This window comes from Gopherus flavomarginatus, chromosome 3 (genome assembly GCF_025201925.1).
Source record: "Gopherus flavomarginatus isolate rGopFla2 chromosome 3, rGopFla2.mat.asm, whole genome shotgun sequence".
In the NCBI taxonomy this organism is placed as follows: domain Eukaryota; kingdom Metazoa; phylum Chordata; order Testudines; family Testudinidae; genus Gopherus; species Gopherus flavomarginatus.
Window position 1 is genome coordinate 183,310,772 of NC_066619.1, and position 17,919 is coordinate 183,328,690.

The 17,919-nt window shown below is 41.7% G+C and overlaps 1 protein-coding gene across 1 annotated transcript in view; it reads right to left on the reverse strand.

Moving 5' to 3' along the window:
• TRPC3 (transient receptor potential cation channel subfamily C member 3) overlaps positions 1–16,199 on the reverse strand; it is a 55,196-nt gene extending 38,997 nt beyond the window's left edge. Inside the window, exons 1-2 of the mRNA XM_050946303.1 lie at positions 15,784–16,199; positions 3,678–4,449 (exon numbers count right to left, since the gene is read on the reverse strand). Of these exons, the coding sequence (XP_050802260.1) occupies positions 3,678–4,449; positions 15,784–16,001 (990 nt within the window). The 5' untranslated portion in view covers positions 16,002–16,199. The remainder of the gene's footprint in view (positions 1–3,677; positions 4,450–15,783) is intronic.
• Between the last annotated feature and the right edge of the window lie 1,720 nt (positions 16,200–17,919).

A 17,919-nucleotide genomic window follows, 5' to 3' on the forward strand; every position in this document is an offset into this window, starting at 1 on the left:
CTCATGTTTCAAAATAGTAAGTAATAGCCAGGCAAGGTGGATTAGTCTTATGTTTGTTTTCTTAACTTGTAAATGTGTCTTTTTGCTGGAAGGATTTTTACCTGTTTGCTGTAACTTTGAATCTCAGGCTAGGGGTGGGGGGTCCCTCTAGTCTGTATGAAACTAAGTACCCTGTAAAGCATTTTCCATCCTAATTTTACAGAGATAAATTTTACCTTTTCTTTCTTTAATTAAAAGCTTTCTTTTTAAAAACCTGATTGATTTTTTCTTGTTTTAGAATCCAAGGGATTGAGTCTAAATCACCAAGGATTGGTGGAGGGAAAAGGAGGGTGATGGTTAAATTCTCCTTGTTTTAAGATCCAAGGGGTTTGGGTCTTGGGTTCCCCAGGGAAGGTTTTGGGGGAACAGAAGTGTGCCAGACACAGACTTCTGGCTGGTGGCAGCATACCAAATTTAAGCTAGAAATTGAGCTTAGAAGGGTCCATGCAGGTCCCCCACATTTTTACTCTAAAGTTCAAAGTGGGGGAAAAAACTTTGACACATCTAAAAATAAGTCTCAGCCAATCAGTTATCAATAAGACGATGCAAACAGATGGACGTAGAAGCTCTTTGGGGCTATGAATGTAATGTTTTGCAAAGTGCTCACATACTTTAAGAACTATACAATAATTAGCTGCAGTGTCCTAAAGGCCTGCTGAAACTAGAAGATCAGGGATCTACAATGGTTGGGGGTATTTGTATTCTAACAAGTTTATTGCAAATGTGGATGGGAAAACCACGATTCTATAACCAGGGTTATGAACAATGTTGTACGGTAGGTCAAGCCGGGTCATTAATCCGTGCCAGCCTCTGCTCAGCTATGGCCACCTCCTACCTGCAGGCAGGCTCCTTGAGATGATCCAGTGAGTGATGGAGGTGGGACCTTAGGGGGAAGAGGTGGAGCAGGGGCTGAGCCTTAGGGAGAAGACAAAGAGAAGGGAGCAGGACTTCAAAGGAAGAGGCGGAGAAGAGGCGTGGCCTTGAGGGAAGAGACAGAGAAGGGACTAGGCCTGTGGGGAAGAGGTGGTGCAGGGGCAGGGCCTCAGGGGTCTGGTTACCAGCAATTATAGGTGGCAACCCTAAGTGGGGGAGGCTGGGCAAGAGGTGCTCAGGTCCCATTGTGACTGAGCTTAGCAGTTCCAGAAGAGGGGTTACAGGGAGTGATGGTCTCTGGCCCCAGTGGGGGTGGAGGAAGCTGGCGGGAGGGTTGCAGGGGAGTTGGATGGGAAACAGGTACTTACTGCAAATTTCTAAGGGAGTAGGAAAGGGGCAACACTCTGAAGTTTTGCCTGGGGCAGCAGACTGGCTTGAGTGGCCTTTGACCTGAGGCATAAGATCTCCAGTACTCCTCATGGGGTCATTTGAACCCATATCACCCACTTCACGCAGCAGTGGTATAATTGCCACCATCTGGCCTTTCAGATGCATCCAAACTCTGAACCTTTGGGGTTTCCCTGTCACTGGGTTTATATTGTATAGAATTCTGCTCTACTGATGCTGGGGTTTGCTTCGGTATGTTTTTGCACAACTGCATCTTCATGACAGTGTTTGTTGGTTACATACACCTATATTTTATCTTAATTTAGTTCTTTGTGGCACGGACTATGTATTTGTATAGCACCGAGCACAAGGGGACCCAGGTCTAACAGGGATCTAAGCATTAGTGTCATAATAATTAATGTAACACACATTTTAAAACCCTTGCATGTAGGATTTAGTGTTGTGTTGGTCCAGTAGAAGAGCGATTTTTAAGAAGAGTCAGAAAAAGATATTAACTTTATGGTTCTGATCACTGACATATTATTTTAAAAGACATGAGTCATCAGCATGTACACACATAACTCTGGAAGATAGGATCCTGGCTTATTTGGAAAGTAGTCTATGGTAAAAAAAATACTAAATTGGTGTCAACTATGGTTTTTCTGTCAATTATGATTTGCGTGTGAAGCAGGTAACTACAGTTCTTAGTGTGGGGCATATATGCCAACAGTCTCTGTTTTGGAGGGATAGTCCTTATTTGGCAAAAAAATCTCTCTCATTTTTCAGTTCTGTCTCTGCAAAATCCTTTCCCAGACAAATATATTTCAGTGGAAATAAAGACATAATTTGATCTACCTCAATATAATTTGGCAGGTGGTGTGGGGAATTTAAAATAGATAGTATGTTATTTCTGTAATGGCACCTTCTTTCCCCATGTAACAAAGATGAGAAGTTCAGGATGATGGAAAAAGACTAAAAGAGGCTCTAGGAAGCCTAGGCTATAAGAAACCTTACAGAACCGAGAGATCTTGCAGCCCTTAATGTAGAGTTTTACCTGAATAAGTGCCACAGTGGTTGGAGTAAGGGCTGCAGAGCCCATGTGAATTTTGTGCAGAATCAAGCCCCTAATCATAAAATATTTGCTTTGGCATTACACTCTGTCAGCAGTGAAGGCCATTCCTGGAGCACAAACTCATGTTCTGTTAAGGTTATCTCATAACCATAAGGTTTTTCTCAGCATTAAAGCTTTCCTTCTTACTAGTTCTGCTTCGCTTCTGTTATCTAGCAATATTTGGGATTACTCCTGTCCAGAAGGATACATTCGTTCTTTGTTCAAATGAAACTTCATTCTATTCATTCCTACCCATTTTTCCCCACTCACTCTAGATCCACTTGTATTTCTTCTCAGTCCTCCATTGTGTTTGTAATAAATTAAGCTGGCTGTGATCTGCAAAGATTAATGAGTCTTTTCCCCTCTTTCATATCATGTGTGAAGACGTTAATTAAACAAAGTGGTACTCAACATTGATCCTGCAGGACCCCATTAAAAATTTTACTGCAACTAGATACATCATTTATATAACCACTCTATTTACAATCTGTCATTCCCTGATCCAGGCTTTTTTTAATGTAATGTAGCCTCAACCATATAGCTGGTTTTTGTGAGTTTACCTTCTGAGGTATTACAGGGAACTGCATATCATGAAGAGGAAGCATTGGGTAATATTTATCATTGTTTAATATGAATTACCTAATGGAGATGCTGAGATATATAAAATAATTAGTGTACAGTGAAACTAAAACATACAAGTCAAAAAGAGAATAAAAAGAACTGATATGTAAACTAACAATTACATTTCTGGGCAGACAAATACACTCCTGAAAAATGAATGAAAAAATTGACTGTCCAGTGGTGAAACAACAATCACACTTCATCTTCATAATTTGTAGAAAACATCATTCAAAATGTGTGTGAATAAAAAATTGAAACAAAGTCACTGTGTAAATGAAAAGTGTAATTTTGCTGCTTGATGATCAGATTATAATACTCCTATAGAGTGAACATCAGCAAAACAACTATTATCTGTTACAGTGAATAAAATTGTTTCCTATCCATTGTAGGGTTAGTAATGCTCACACTGACACTTTTTCTGTATCTCTTGACACATATTAAGTATAAAAGCAATTTTGTTTCAAGCAAAATTGCTTTTTAATGGTTTACTCAATGAGCATTCAAAATATCAAGAACCAAAAGGAAAATATAAATCAAACAACTGTAACTCAGAAGGTAAAATACAGGAAATAATGTCAAGCATCTGATGACCTTACAAGTAAAGTCAACATTAAAAAAATAGAGGCAAACAAAAAAGATGTCTCACCTTGAATTCTTTTTCAATGTTGGCCAACTTGGCAAGCTCGTTACTGAGTTCTAGAGCTGTGAGAACTGGGTCTTCACTGGAAAGGGACAGGTAAGCAGGACTAGCCAGGCCTTTGTAGGCATTTATCCTCGACCTGGAGTGACTAAAAGAATCATGCTTTTGCTTTTCAGTGCAGTCATTGCATTTGCAGAAATAGTCGTGAGGTCTTTCTATCCTCGCTCCTTTCATTAACAACATGTGCACAACCTCGTATTTTTGGCAGTGGGCAGCTAAAATGATGGGGGTGATATCTGGTGAAAAGCGGGTGCCATCTTCGTCATAGGAATAAAAATCATCATCCTGGAGCTCCTGCTCACAAGGACTCAGAGTCAGTCGCTTGTTTGCTGCAAAACCAGGATGATTCAGAATTGCTTCCACTATCCGGATGTACCCCTTGCTGATAGCGAGCAGCAGTGCATCTCCAATTCGTGCCAAGTTTTCCTTCTTCAACAGAAGTTCTGTCACTTCCAAATGCTCATTCCCTACAGCCAGCTGCAAGGCGTTTTGGCCCATATAGTCAACACAGTTGACATTTAGTGTTTTTGACTCCTCCAGCATTTTGCGCACCACGGGAATGTTTCCATACTCTGCTGCATCCAGAAAACGCTCTTCTTCAGCAGTGAGGCTTGTGCCCCTGTTGTTGAACATGAACGCTGGGCCTCTAACAGCTTGCCGTCTTCCCTTCTCCCTCATCATAGTCATACGTCTCAGAGACGGGCTTCCTTCAATGGACCTAATAAGCAGAAAAAATAAAATAATTGTAGACTATTATAGCAGTCATTTCCTTGGCAGATTCTTCTGCCAGCCGCTATAGACACTGATGACTTTCTCCTTTGTCTTGTGTCATTTGCCCAGCTGTCTGCCTGTGTCTCCCTCTTTCCTGGCCCTTCACCCTTTATCCTTGCATAGAAAAGGCTTCTTGGTAGAGGAGGGGTCACAGACCCTTATATTGTCTCTTGCTCACAACTGAAAAGTGTTCACAGACTCATTTTCTGTAGGGCCATTTCTCCTCAAGGACCATGGTAAACTATTTTTATGTGCAACATCATTTCCTTTTAAAAATATCTTCTAAGCACGTTCAATAGGTACACATAGGAAACATCAAGTCCTGTATCCTCCCCACAATAGTGGCACAGACCTGATGGTTTAGAGCAGGGGTCGGCAACCTTTCAGAAGTGATGTGCAGAATCTTCATTTATTCACTCTGATTTAAGGTTTCGCGTGCCGGTAATACATTTTAACGTTCTTAGAAGGACTCTTTCTATAAGTCTATAATATATAACTAAACTATTGTTGTATGTAAAGTACATAAGATATTTAAAATGTTTAAGAAACTTAATTTAAAATTAAATTAAAATGCGGAGCCCCCCAGACCAGTGGCCAGGACCCGGGCAGAGTGAGTGCCACTGAAAATCAGCTCGCGTGCTGCCTTTGGCACGTGTGCCATAGGTTGCCTACCCCTGGTTTAGAGGAAGGCAAAATGCAAACAAAACATATGGTACCTTGCACCACATGCAATGTTGTAAGTGGGGAAAACTTTCCTTTCTGACCCTGGCTGGTGATCTCTGAACATAGACTGGACAAGACCAATTACATATTTTTTAGCATGCACCACTACCAGTGTTTGGCCAAGTTCTAAAAACTGTACTCAGCCCTTACTAACTTCAGTCTGAGTTTTGCCTGAGGAAAGACTAAGTAAAAGGAGAGTGAGGACTTTATTATTTGGTCCATTGTTGCTGGTCACAAAGTTATCTCCAATGATGCCATTTTACTGTATGACAGCTAGTAATGAAGTCGATATCTATTAACAGAAAATAGCTTCCTCCACTGTAAGCCATGTTTTTATTATAGGTGTGGCTGGCAGCACCATCTGCTATTAAGGTATTAATGCTTCCAATTATAAGATCTTGTTTTCAGTTGCTTATAATTCTGACAAACTTTAACCATTTGGGCTTAAATTTTCCATGCTGGGTGTCTGCCTCAAGCTGAATTATTTTGGAAAGTTTAAGCAAAATGGTTCAGTTATTTCTGGACATAAGATTAGGGGAAAATGCATTGTTTTGTCCATGTTCATGAATTGGTTTTAAGAATTATTTTTAGAAGTTGCTGTAGAAGTCTCCATGTCTTGGAGCAGGGACTTGAAATTTGACAACGGGTGGCCTTAGTGTGAGGGATATGCCTTTTGCTTTTCCTGTGAAAAGTCACCCACATTTGACTAGGCTTGGCAGAATTCATCTTTTATTTTATTTTTTATAATTTCAACAGATCATATCAATGTTCATTTGAAGCATTTTTTATTTTTATCAATTTAAATTTTCACAGTCCTGGGAAATTATTTGTATGTGGGGGTCAGAGCAGAATAGTGTACAGTAAATAAGGCCTTGGGCTATACATTGAACAACAAGTAGTAATAAAATATGAATTAGCTGTTCATTAAGTACAGTCCATTTTATGCACTGAATGAGTCAGGAGTCGTGTGGAAAAAAATAGTATGTGATGATGTAATTAAAGACTGCATCACCATGCACATGAGGCCGAATTAAGGTTAAACAGACAACCTTAATTTGGGCATTTTCTAACATTTGAGTGCTTGACAATGCAACCTTCTTAACAGTGTACTCTGTACCATGGCAGTACAATCCAGTCAACAAAGAACTCTCATTGACTTCGGTGGGAATTCAATACAAGGTGCAAAATTCCATTCATGATGTAGGAGGGATGCTGCTGTTGCAGCTGTCTGCATCAGCCCATAATATATTGAGCAAAACAAACTCTTTATAACTTTATGAAAGCTACAAGCATCCTGAAAACACACTGGTCCAGCCCCTGGCTATTTTAGCTAACAGAAATGTGCTGTTTCATTGTAATCTGGATGGCGATATTACAATATTAATTACCAATGGCAGGCCTCTCCCATGATAAAGTATTTTATCTTATTTAAATGTTCACGCATGATCAGTGTTTTTGTATAGCAGCAGTGACTTGTGTGGCATTACCACGTAGTCTATGCAAAAAGAAATTCTGTTTTTTGAAACATGCCAAATGGCTATGCCCAAGAAGACACATTCATTAACCTTTGCTCCTGAACCTCTTTATTTATGTCTACAAAAAGGAGAAGCTGTGTTACAAAGAGAATTTGTGACTTTGTGCTAAGCTCGGAACTGATTTAGGCATATTTTACATGTGAAAGCATTTTGAGAGAGGTTTGACTGTGGAGTATAGGTGATGAACAGTCAGTATGCTATCACCCTCTTGTCCTTAAGTCACAAATAAAAATTAGACTATAGTAAATATAAAAAGGCTACTTAAACAAGATCATAACTAATATTTGACATGCTGCTTGGTTTCTCCCGTCTTTCCCATCCAAAGATGTAATGGTACCTGCAGGGAGGATCGCTCTCATATATTGTAATTTTTTTATTATAATTTTATTAAACAGCAAATAAAGACAGAATAAATTCTTTTATGATTAATCCTTGATCTAAAGAGGTTCTAACAATTCACTTTGCAATGCACCTATCTTTTATGAAATAAGTGTTTAACATACCATTCATTTCTCAAATATTCAATACATTTTTATTTCCCGTTCTATAAATCATGCTTTCAGAACCCACTGCTAGAGTAAATAGACTCATTTGGTTTCTTTGGAGGAGATATATCCTTCCAAAGGCAAAATGTGGAGTATGTTTTGCCAATAAGAAAGATGTACTGAGCAATGTATTTTATGACAAAAAGATATGACATACGTGAGATGTCTTTTCAAAATACTTAAATGGAAGTTTCTGATATTTTACTAACTAAACAGACCTTCTGAAAAAATTAAGAGCTAGCAATTTTGTATGGTACCACGTTGCCAGAATATATAGCTAAATGGCTAGATCCAGGCAACTCTCTCATCAAATTTATACAACACCTTCCTGAAGTCAGTTGAAATTGTCAAAGTAAGAAGTGTAGGATCATATAGTCTACTATTTCCTTTTCTAATCTCCACTTCTTAAATTTAATGATCACTTTTTAAAAGGAATCCCAAGGAATCTATGAAATATTTTGAATAATTGAAGTTTTAGCTTTGCATTTTTGATTGCACTATAATTATCCCACATTTAGTACTGGCAATCCAAAGTATTCAAAAATCAAATCAGGCCTCCCCAAAATCATGAGACTGACTTTAAAAAAGTCACAAGATTTAATATATTTTTGCTTCTTTTTATTTGCCTTCTGTTTTTTCAGCCTTCAGGGTTCACATGTTCAAGCTTTTCTCTGTAACCATGAAGGATAAAAACAATGAAAAATATAAACTGAGGTAATGTTAGTTTATAAGTAAATTCTACTCCCAATGCACAACTTGAATAACCAAGCTATTCAGTGGGGAGATTCAGAATCAGGAAGGTAAAGACACAGTCCCACTTGCAAACCAGGGACAGCAGCTGAGCTGCTCTTCAGGTCCTGGTGCCAGCTAGCAACGCAAGCATGCACCCAAGGTTCCAGGAAGGCTTGTACAGCCTGTACCTGGGTCCTTGCCACTGAAGCTTCACTGCTATTTTTAGTTGTGCTAGCTAGATTAAAGTTAGCTCTTATGCCTACCCAAGCTCCAATCATGCCTCCAACTGCAGTTTAGACAAACCCTCGGTGTACAGATTTTTGTTTCTAGGAACTTAAAAGCTTCACTAGCAAACAGGATGAACAAGTGTAACATAGGGCAGAATTTGACTCAGAGCATCCCTAATCCTGAACTAGTTGGCTAACAGGGAACAATATCTGCTTATGGCATGGATAAAGCAAGCGTGTTCCTGATGTCCTAAATTACAAATTGTAGCTTCTTAACTACGTTACTGTTAGTAGTCGTTTGCTAGCATGGATCCAGTCCTGAACTTTAGTTAGGCAAAACTTCAAATGACTTTAACAACAGTTGAATTGTATAAGGACTACAGAATCAGACCTTAAATTATTAACAGTTAGCCTAACCATGACTATTATTACTCATGCAAGCTCCTGTTTTACAATACCCATCTCACTAACATATTCTTAGCTTCTCGGAGCCAGGTTGTGGTCCTAACACTATTTGCAGAGAGGAGAGTACATCTCCAGTTTCATAGTATAATCCATGGTTATGTTTTTCTAGGATAATATGAAGTAGGGACAGTACATCTCCTTCTTCCCTTTTGTGCCACCCACTCCCTCCGTAGTATGGGCATGCTTTAGAGTGAAGGAGAAAACACTCCGTGAAGTCACTTAATCCTAATGAGATACAGCAGGCACTTTCAGAAGCAATAATAATATGTTCCTGCTAAGTCTGTGATTCATTTACACACAATGAAGTTTCAGAAAATAAACAAATAAAAACTATTCTACTTCTTAACCATATTTTTGTCCACAAAATTCATCATCTTTGATAAATAAAATAGAGACATTAAAGCCCTCTTTTCTCTAGAAAAAGATGCTTAAGTCTCTTCGTCTCGTGATTTGCATGCATAATACTATCACATTGGAGTGCACTGCTTTGTTACCTGAACACTCAAGTCTGCTCGTGCAGCTAAATTTTCCCTCTAGATGGATATATTGTTACTGCTATACACTAAGCTAGAAACATTATACTTAGCAGTGACAAGCTGGGAATTCAGCTGTTGGTTCCTTTACTTTTCAAATGTAATGTGATAAGCTGCAGCCCTCTGCCACACCAACCATACCTTTTAACCTTCAAACCTGCCGAGTGTGACTGACAATTGAAATGTGTGACAAATGACTGAAACGTGGGACACCTGTGCTTTATTGCTCATTTTATCATCACTGACAGATAATGTTTAACTATAAAACTTGTTTCTGAGTTAGTTTACACAGTAAAAACACAAAATTAACCAATTATAAAAAAGAAAACTAGAGAAACAGAAATTGCATTATTTGCAGCCATAAGGATCCCTCACATAAGTTGAGAGCAGGGACTTTAGATCCCCAGTAACGACTTCTGTAATTTGAGATTAAAAACAGGGCTACCCAGAGGATTCAGGGGGCCTGGGGCAAAGCGGGGGAGCTGCGGAGCTTGTACTCACCTGTGGCCGTCCGGGTCTTTGGCGGCATTTCGGCGGCAGGGTGCCCTTCAGTTGCTCCACGTCTTCGGCCGCACTGAAGGGCCCCCTGCCGCCAAAATGCCACAGAAAGCCCAGACTGCCACCGGGCCATGGCTCGCAGGGCATTTCGGCAGCAGGGGGCCCTTCAGTCACTCCACGTCTTCGGCAGCACTGAAGGGCCCCCCACCGCCGAAATGCTGGCTGAAGACCCAAACTGCCACCAGGCCAGGGCTCACGGTGCCTGGGGCAAATTGCCCCACTTGTCCCCCCTCCCACCCCCCGGGCGGCCCTGATTAAAAAACCAACTGCCATCTTCTTTGGACCAGCTAGTAAGGGGAGAAGTGACAAGTGTATACAGTAGAACCTCAGAGTTACGAACACCAGAGTTATGAACTGACCAGTTAACCACGTGCCTCATTTGGAACCAGAAGCATGCAATCAGGCAGAAGTAGAGGCAAAAAAATATATAGTAATAAAAAAGCCAAATATAGTACAATATTGTGTAAAATGTAAACTACTAAAAAATAAAGGGAAAGCAGCATCTTTCTTCTGCATAGTAAAGTTTCAAAGATGTATTAAGTCAATGTTTGGGCATAAATTTTTGAAAGAACAACCATAACGTTTTGTTCAGAGTTATGAACATTCAGAGTTACGAACAACCTCCATTCCTGAGGTTGTGTATGTGTGCGTGAGAAGGGACTGTGGTCTACCAGTTACAGTCAGAATAGCTAAGCACATCAGTAAATCAATCGAAAAGCAGCATAGATGAGGCTTGAATCTGCTGTATAAAAGACATCGTTTCTATTCCCAGTTCTGTCAAAAGTAACCTTCTGCAACCTCTCAGTTAACATTTTTATAGTGGAGGGAATGATACTAGCTTTGCTCGGAGGACAGCAATGCTGAGGCCTTGCCCAACAGTAAATGTTTTGAAGTGCCTAGAAATATAAATACCTGTCAGTAGAAGAGATGAACTTAAACTCACGGCCTCTTGGCTCAGTGCACATTCCCCTAAACCCAAACGTATAACATGAGGATTTGTCTCTCTCTCATCTGTGAAATATCACCTGGCTTGCTGGAACAGAGAGGCTCACTCACTTGAAATGCACTCACATAACCTAGGACAGCTGAGCAGTCTGATCCCAACCCATAGTATAACACTGGTCCATTCTGAAGTAATCTCATCCGAAGTGGATATAATGAATCATTGTTAGTGGAAGTGCTGGTTCATGGCTGTGAAGACAACAGTCAGATCATGTCAGCAGAGGTAAGATACAGTAAGATATTCAGAGGAAGACATCACTCCATTCCAGTCCCTTCCTCAAAAATCTTTAAGTCATTTTTTTACCATCCCTATTTCCTTAGGTACAAATAAGCTCAGTGGAAAGAACAAGTAATATGCTTGACAGGAAAAATAAGTTTACAGCTAGACAGATTCAGGGCCAGATCTGTGCAGACACAGCACAAGGGAAACAGCCTATACAGAGAAGCAACATGGTAAGGGCTGGGCAGAGGAGAACATTAAACTCCCTTGCACTCCTCCCTCTGATATGAGCTGTGATTGTCAATGGAGTCTCAGGGAATTAGGTGTTCAATGACGATTGCATTTCAGTGGGAGATAGGTGCCTAACTCCCTTAAGCAGCAAAGAATCCTGTGGCACCTTATAGACTAACAGCGTTTTGGAGCATGAGCTTTCGTGGGTGAATACCCACTTCTTCAGATGCAGCTTTCACCCACGAAAGCCCATGCTCCAAAACGTCTGTTAGTCTATAAGGTGCCACAGGATTCTTTGCTGCTTTTACAGATCCAGACTAACACGGCTACCCCTCTGATACTTAACTCCCTTAAGGTTTCTTTGAAAAATGAAAGCCACAACTCATAGTATTTTTGCCTGTGTGTTCTTTGACAAGACCATTAGTATTTTGTGAAATCAAGATCACAATCCAAATGTTACTCTAGTGCACATTCGGGAAAAAATACCTTTCCAGTGATACAGCCTTAATCTAGAAAGGGCGTGTGCCTGAACATTCAGAATGCCCAAGTGATATATGCAATAGAATAAGTGTCTGACCGGTAGCTAACTAGTTTGTTAGCATTAAATTACTTAATGATCAAGGATCCTACTACCAATATAATCCCTTCCTTCTTTTACAGTGTTTTATCAATACTCGTCTCCAAGTATTGGGGGGAGGGATAGCTCGGTAGTTTGAGCGTTGGCCTGCTGGACCCAGGGTTGTGGGCTCGGTCCTTGAGGGGGTCACTTAGGGATCATGGGCAAGGGTCAGTGCTTGGTCCTGCTGGAGAGGGCGGGGGGCTGGACTCAATGATCTTTCAAGGTCCCTTCCAGTTCTAGGAGATAGGATATCTCCATTTAATTTAATTTAATTTAATAAAAAAATCATTTTGTCTTGTTTACAAAACTATGATGAATAGAACCAGAACCCTGGATATATGAATGTATAGTATACATCATGTAGCAGCCCAGCACTTTTCAGTACATAACTTGGATAGACATAACGGGACTGGTAATCAAGAAACCTGGGTTTTATTCCCAGTACAGCCACTCACTTGCTGTATAACAGGGGTAGGCAACCTATGGCATGTGTGCTGAAGGCGGCACGTGAGCTGATTTTCAGTGGCACTCACACCAGGGCCACCCAGAAGGGAGGGCAAGTGGGGCAATTTGCCCCAGGCCCTGGGACCCGCAGGAGCCCTCATGAGAGTTTTTCGGGGCCCCTGGAGCGGGGTCCTTCACTCGCTCTGGGGGCCCCGGAAAACTCTTGCGGGGCCTGGGCTCCCGGAGCATGTTCCGCAGCAATTCGGCAGCGGGGGGGTCCTTCTGCTCCAGGACCCAGCGCTGAAGTGCCCCGAAGACCTGCGGCAGCTAGGTCTTCGGTGGCAATTTGGCAGTGGGGGGTCCTTCCCCTACGGAACCTGAGGCCAAAGTGCAGGATCTTTGGCAACAAGACCCCAGGCCCCCTGAATCCTCTGGTTGGCCCTGACTCACACTGCACTGGTCGGGGGGGGGGGTCTGCATTTTAATTTAATTTTAAATGAAACTTCTTAAACATTTTAAAAACCTTATTTACTTTACATACAACAATAGTTTAGTTATATATTATAGACTTCTAGAAAGAGACCTTCCAAAAATGTTAAAATATATTACTGGCACGCAAAATCTTAAATTAGGGTGAATAAATGAAGACTCGGCACAGCACTTCTGAAAGGTTGCCGACCCCTGCTGTATAACCTTGGGCAAGTCACTTTAGTCCTCTTTGCCTGTTTCCCCTTCCATCCTTTATCTGTTATGTTGACTTAGATGGTAAACTCTGCAAGGAGGGGACTGTCTCTTATTCTATATTTGTACAACTACAGCATGTGCCAGGACACCTTATCTCAGTTAATTGGTATACTTATTCACATTGATTTCATTAATATGTGGTACATTTTTAGCATTTAAAATCCTATTTAAAACAGCATTCCAGAGGAAACAACCTGAGTATCTAGCAGAAACCCTCCCTAACATGCTATGTTAGTTTGGAATCAAACTGCAGTGTTGGGCATTCAGTAGAGATAACCAAAGTTACATATCCTTTCCCCTCTATACCGTGTTGCTTCAGCATGTCCTATTACATTGATTGGGGAGTACTAGTATCAGCCTAGTGTATAGTCTCTTCTAGGATAGGAATGCAAGAGCAGTATTCTGATAAGTAATTCCAACAGGTGGAGCTCATCCGAGATACAAAAGCCTTGAGCTGAGTAAACTGGACTCAGGTATAGTCCATGTTGGTGTAATATTCATTTCTTAAGGAAGGGAGTATGCAAGTGGCTCTGTGACACCATTTATATTGTCAATGAAGAGATCTAGAAATTCAAGTCTCTTGATGCCTGAGCTACTGGATACAAAGCATAATACAGTGTAAAACTCCTAATCAGGGCTGGTAGAATGTACATATATTTGTGATTATCACATTCTAAGTGCTACTCTAATTGTTGTATTTTAAAATCTTCCTCACTGTGATTTTAATTAAGTATGTTTACAAACAAAGAACACATTCTGTAATAATGTATAACTCAAAAAGTGTTCATTTGCTTAGTAATGAAAACATTTAATTAAGAATTAATTTGACCTGAAATTGTAAGATATTCAGGTAATCCTTGGAGACCAAAATATTGAAGTGTCAACCAAAACTATAACATATTAAAGGACTGAACAATTCCTAGGCACCACACACAAAAACTGGGCAAGCCAGTCCCTTCCTACTCCTCTTTCTCTAGCTAGACATTGTATTGATTTTGTAAAACAGACAAAAAAAATTAACATCTTTACAAAAGTAAATGTATTTCTGTTGCAGGTCAGTCCTCCTAACTATTAACCATCATGATGTTTTCAGAAGGTGTCAAAACTTGAAATAAACTTACAAGATGCAGTTCAAAAGTTTGTCCCTCTGCACAGTTATTTCAGTTTTCTATTTTCGGGGGGTGATTCTATCAGCATAGATTTTGAACATATTTTTCACTATATGAAAATGTAAAAATATTTTTGTACCTGTGTAGAAGTAATAGTTTTTTTACCACTGGGACAAGATAACTTTATTAACTCCCAAAGCTTTGACTAAGCTAGCAACTGGATTTTCTCAGAAAACTATTTTACTAGGCACAAAACATCGTATAGCTGAATGTTATATAATTGCTGTCAATATAAATTAAGTTTAGCCAGTAGGATATTAAAACATCCTCTCTTAGGATATGTCTTGGATTTTGAGTAACCTTACTAATAAGTTTGGTAAAAATTTCCATCCTGGCTTTTGCAGAAGGGATCTGTGCTGTGTCACATATAACAAATTTAATTTTTAAAGTTTTGTGTGAATAACAGTGGATTTAATAGAATAGAGATTGCCCGAGAAAACCTGCTCTTGATAGGATATATAAACAAACTGATAAACCATCGCATTTCTCTCCCGTTTTCATCCAACAAAATCCTTTGCAATATTTCATCTGCGTCTGCTGGGTGTAGCTGTAAGAGGTAAACGCTAGTAAGGGATATGGCAAGGCAGGAGCTCAAATACTGTCTGTCCGGCGCAGTTTGGTGGAGTGAGCAGGAGAGACACCAGGGGGCACTGCTGACCCTCGGTCTCTGAGCTCCATCCTTGGGCCTCCTGCCTACCACGAGAATCTTGGTGGATATGGAGGGGGGGGTCTTCTTCATTCTGCATGAGAAACAAACTGAAAGGCTGTGTTACAAATCCAGGCCACCCCACCCAGCCTAAAGAAAAGAGAAAGCATCTATCTACCGTATCTAGATCCAGGCTGTCCCCTTTCCTCTGGTTTCCCCCGCCCCCTGCCGTCTTGCTTCAAAGCCAGATGTAACTCCGGAAATGAATGGAAATCAATTTTTCCTCCAACTCAAAGAGACACATTCTAGCATTACATTTAATTTCCCAGGAACAGCAAATCTCACTGACCTCTCTGCAAGTGGTCCAAGCACCCGCTCTGCCTATGTAATTCTATTGACGCAGCATCCTTCACTTTCCCGGTCCCTTGCCCAGAGTAATAAAGCAAACTCCGTGGGGAGGGGGTTTGTAACCCCATCATCACGGCTGTACTGAAAGCATCCACCCCAAGGCTAGTTACCTGGACCTCCTCCCCCATCCGCTCTGCACTTCTCAGCCCCAGCCCCGACCCGCTGGCTTGTAGCTCAATGTGTATTTCTAAAGGGAGATCATCGCCTCGGAGCGGCTCCCAGGGAACTGGCCCGCGCCGTTCACCTGATGTCACTGGAGAGACACGGGCAGGCGGGTGCCTGATCCGGACAGAAGAGCAGGCTGCGGGCGGCCGGTTTGGCGGGCCGGGGCTTGTTCACCTGCCTCGCAGCCGGGGCGCGCTGGCGAGACAAGCGCTAACTTTGTGAGCCTTTCCCCGGCCCCCCGCACATCTCCTGTCCAGGCGCCGCCGGCGCACCCGCAGGAAGGGGGCCACCCGCCAGCCAGCGCCGGGTACTCACATGCTGCTGACCAGTGGAAGGGGCGGGTAGTAGCCGTAGGGCTCCCGCTGGGTTTTCACTGCTCTCTGCTGCTGAGAGGGCTCCAGCCCCCCATTAACGCCTCTCCAGCCCCGCCGCCGGCGCTGCTGCTCCTCTTCCTCTCCCCCGTCCTCCTCCTGCTGCTGCTGGGGGAAGGTCACTCTCCCCTGTTCCTTACATCGCCTGCCCTTGCTGGACATGCTCAGGTTCTTCCCAAGTCTGTGCTGGGGAAGCGAGGAGGAAAGCCCTGCCCAGCAAGGGACAGAGCAGCTGGAAGGGACAAAACCCTCACCAAAAAAGAATATCCCGTCCCCTCCCTTCTCCTTCCAGGCTGCTGCTGCTTGTCAGGAAGGAAGGACAATGTGCAGCCTGATAGGCAGAGCTGGGGAGTAGGTCTGAGTGAGGAGCTGATGAGGAGCAAGCACTCCAGGTCTGCCCCTCTCCTCTCCCTTTTCATCTTCACTTTGCTAGGACAGACAGCATCGTCACTCCGAGAGAGAATCGATCATCTACCAAAGCAGGCGGTGAGGAGAGGAGGGGACTCCACTCTGACCTGCACACGAGCAGGGGAAATAACAGCTTCCCTCTCCCACCTCAACTCAGTGCATGTCTCAAACAAAGCTGGGGAATTTAAGGACAGTTCCTACTGAAGAAAGGACAGGCAAGGCAACTTTTCTACGGGGCAGTTATAAGGCTCCCCAGACACAAATGAAGCCCACACTAAGCAGTCTTTATCTGCATTTTATCGATGTAAATAGTAATTTAATGTAAATGTAATGTAAATTAATGTAAATTTCTCCCAGGCATAACTTCTAGGTAGGTTTATATGTACAGTAATATTAACATGGACATGGTGCTTTCAAGAATATTCAAAAAGACACAAATTGTATATTTTATATGCCTAGCAGAATGAAGCAGTGCATGGCCCCAAACAGTGTGATTTCCACAAAAATGTCCCAGAAACAAATTAAAAAGCAATCATTTGCCTGACACAATCATATAAGTCTCATGACATATTACATTTCTGAGCAGTCTTCGCCCCCAGCCCCAGCCCAGGAAAATGGTTTAAATAAGGTTCCCTACACATGAAAATAAGAAGAGTTCAACATTTTCTCTCGCTTGCCTATGACAAAAATGTAATGACAATCTAGATTTCCAAATTATTTTTAAGTGACAAGTATAAAGCTAAAAAAATGTGAGTGTTAAGACATTTATTATGCCTCTTACTGGTAACTGAAGCTAATTATATCCATTTGTATAGAGCTCAATCACAAAGATTCTTATTGTAAAAAGGAGAATACAAAGTTACTTCTTCTTTTGTTCCTATGAGAGTTTCAGGTAATTATATTATGAGGCAAATTATGCCCTCATAACTGTGCAACCCCATTAGAGTCAGTGGGGTTGCACTGAGGGAGAATGTAACTTCATCTGTTTTCATAAGGAGTCTGTACAGCAATCGATTTGTTAGTTTATTCATTACAGTATAGCTATTCTCTATCTCACATTGAAGACTGCAACCAGGTGAGAAAGACTGAAGTTCAGATCCTACTGCCACTGAAGCTAATGGGAGTTTCACTATCTATTTCAATGGGAGAAGAATCCATCCCCAAATCCTACTCCCTCCTTAGACAAAGATATAACTATTGACACAAGACACTCACCTCTGCCAGGGCTGAGTGTACAAGGGCTGGTCTACACTACGGGGGAAAATCGATCTTAGATACGCAACTTCAGCTACGTGAATAACGTAGCTGAAGTCCAAGTATCTAAGATCGAATTACTCACCGTCCTCATGGCGTGGGATCGATGTCTGCAGCTCCCCCTGTCAATTCCGCAACTCCGTTCCGGTTGGTGGAGTTACAGAATCGATATAAGCGCGTTTGGGGATCGATATATCACATCTAGATGAGATGCGATATATCGATCCCCGAGCAATCGATTGCTACCCGCCGATACGGCGGGTAGTGAAGACGTACCCCAAGTCTCCTCAATATGCCTAGAGAAAAGGTTTGCAATACCCCACTTCTTCCTTTTCTGATGCACAACTAGTTTTCAATATGAGCTGCAATTTTGCATTGTGTATTTTCACCACACATAAGTTTGTATTGTTGCATGTGT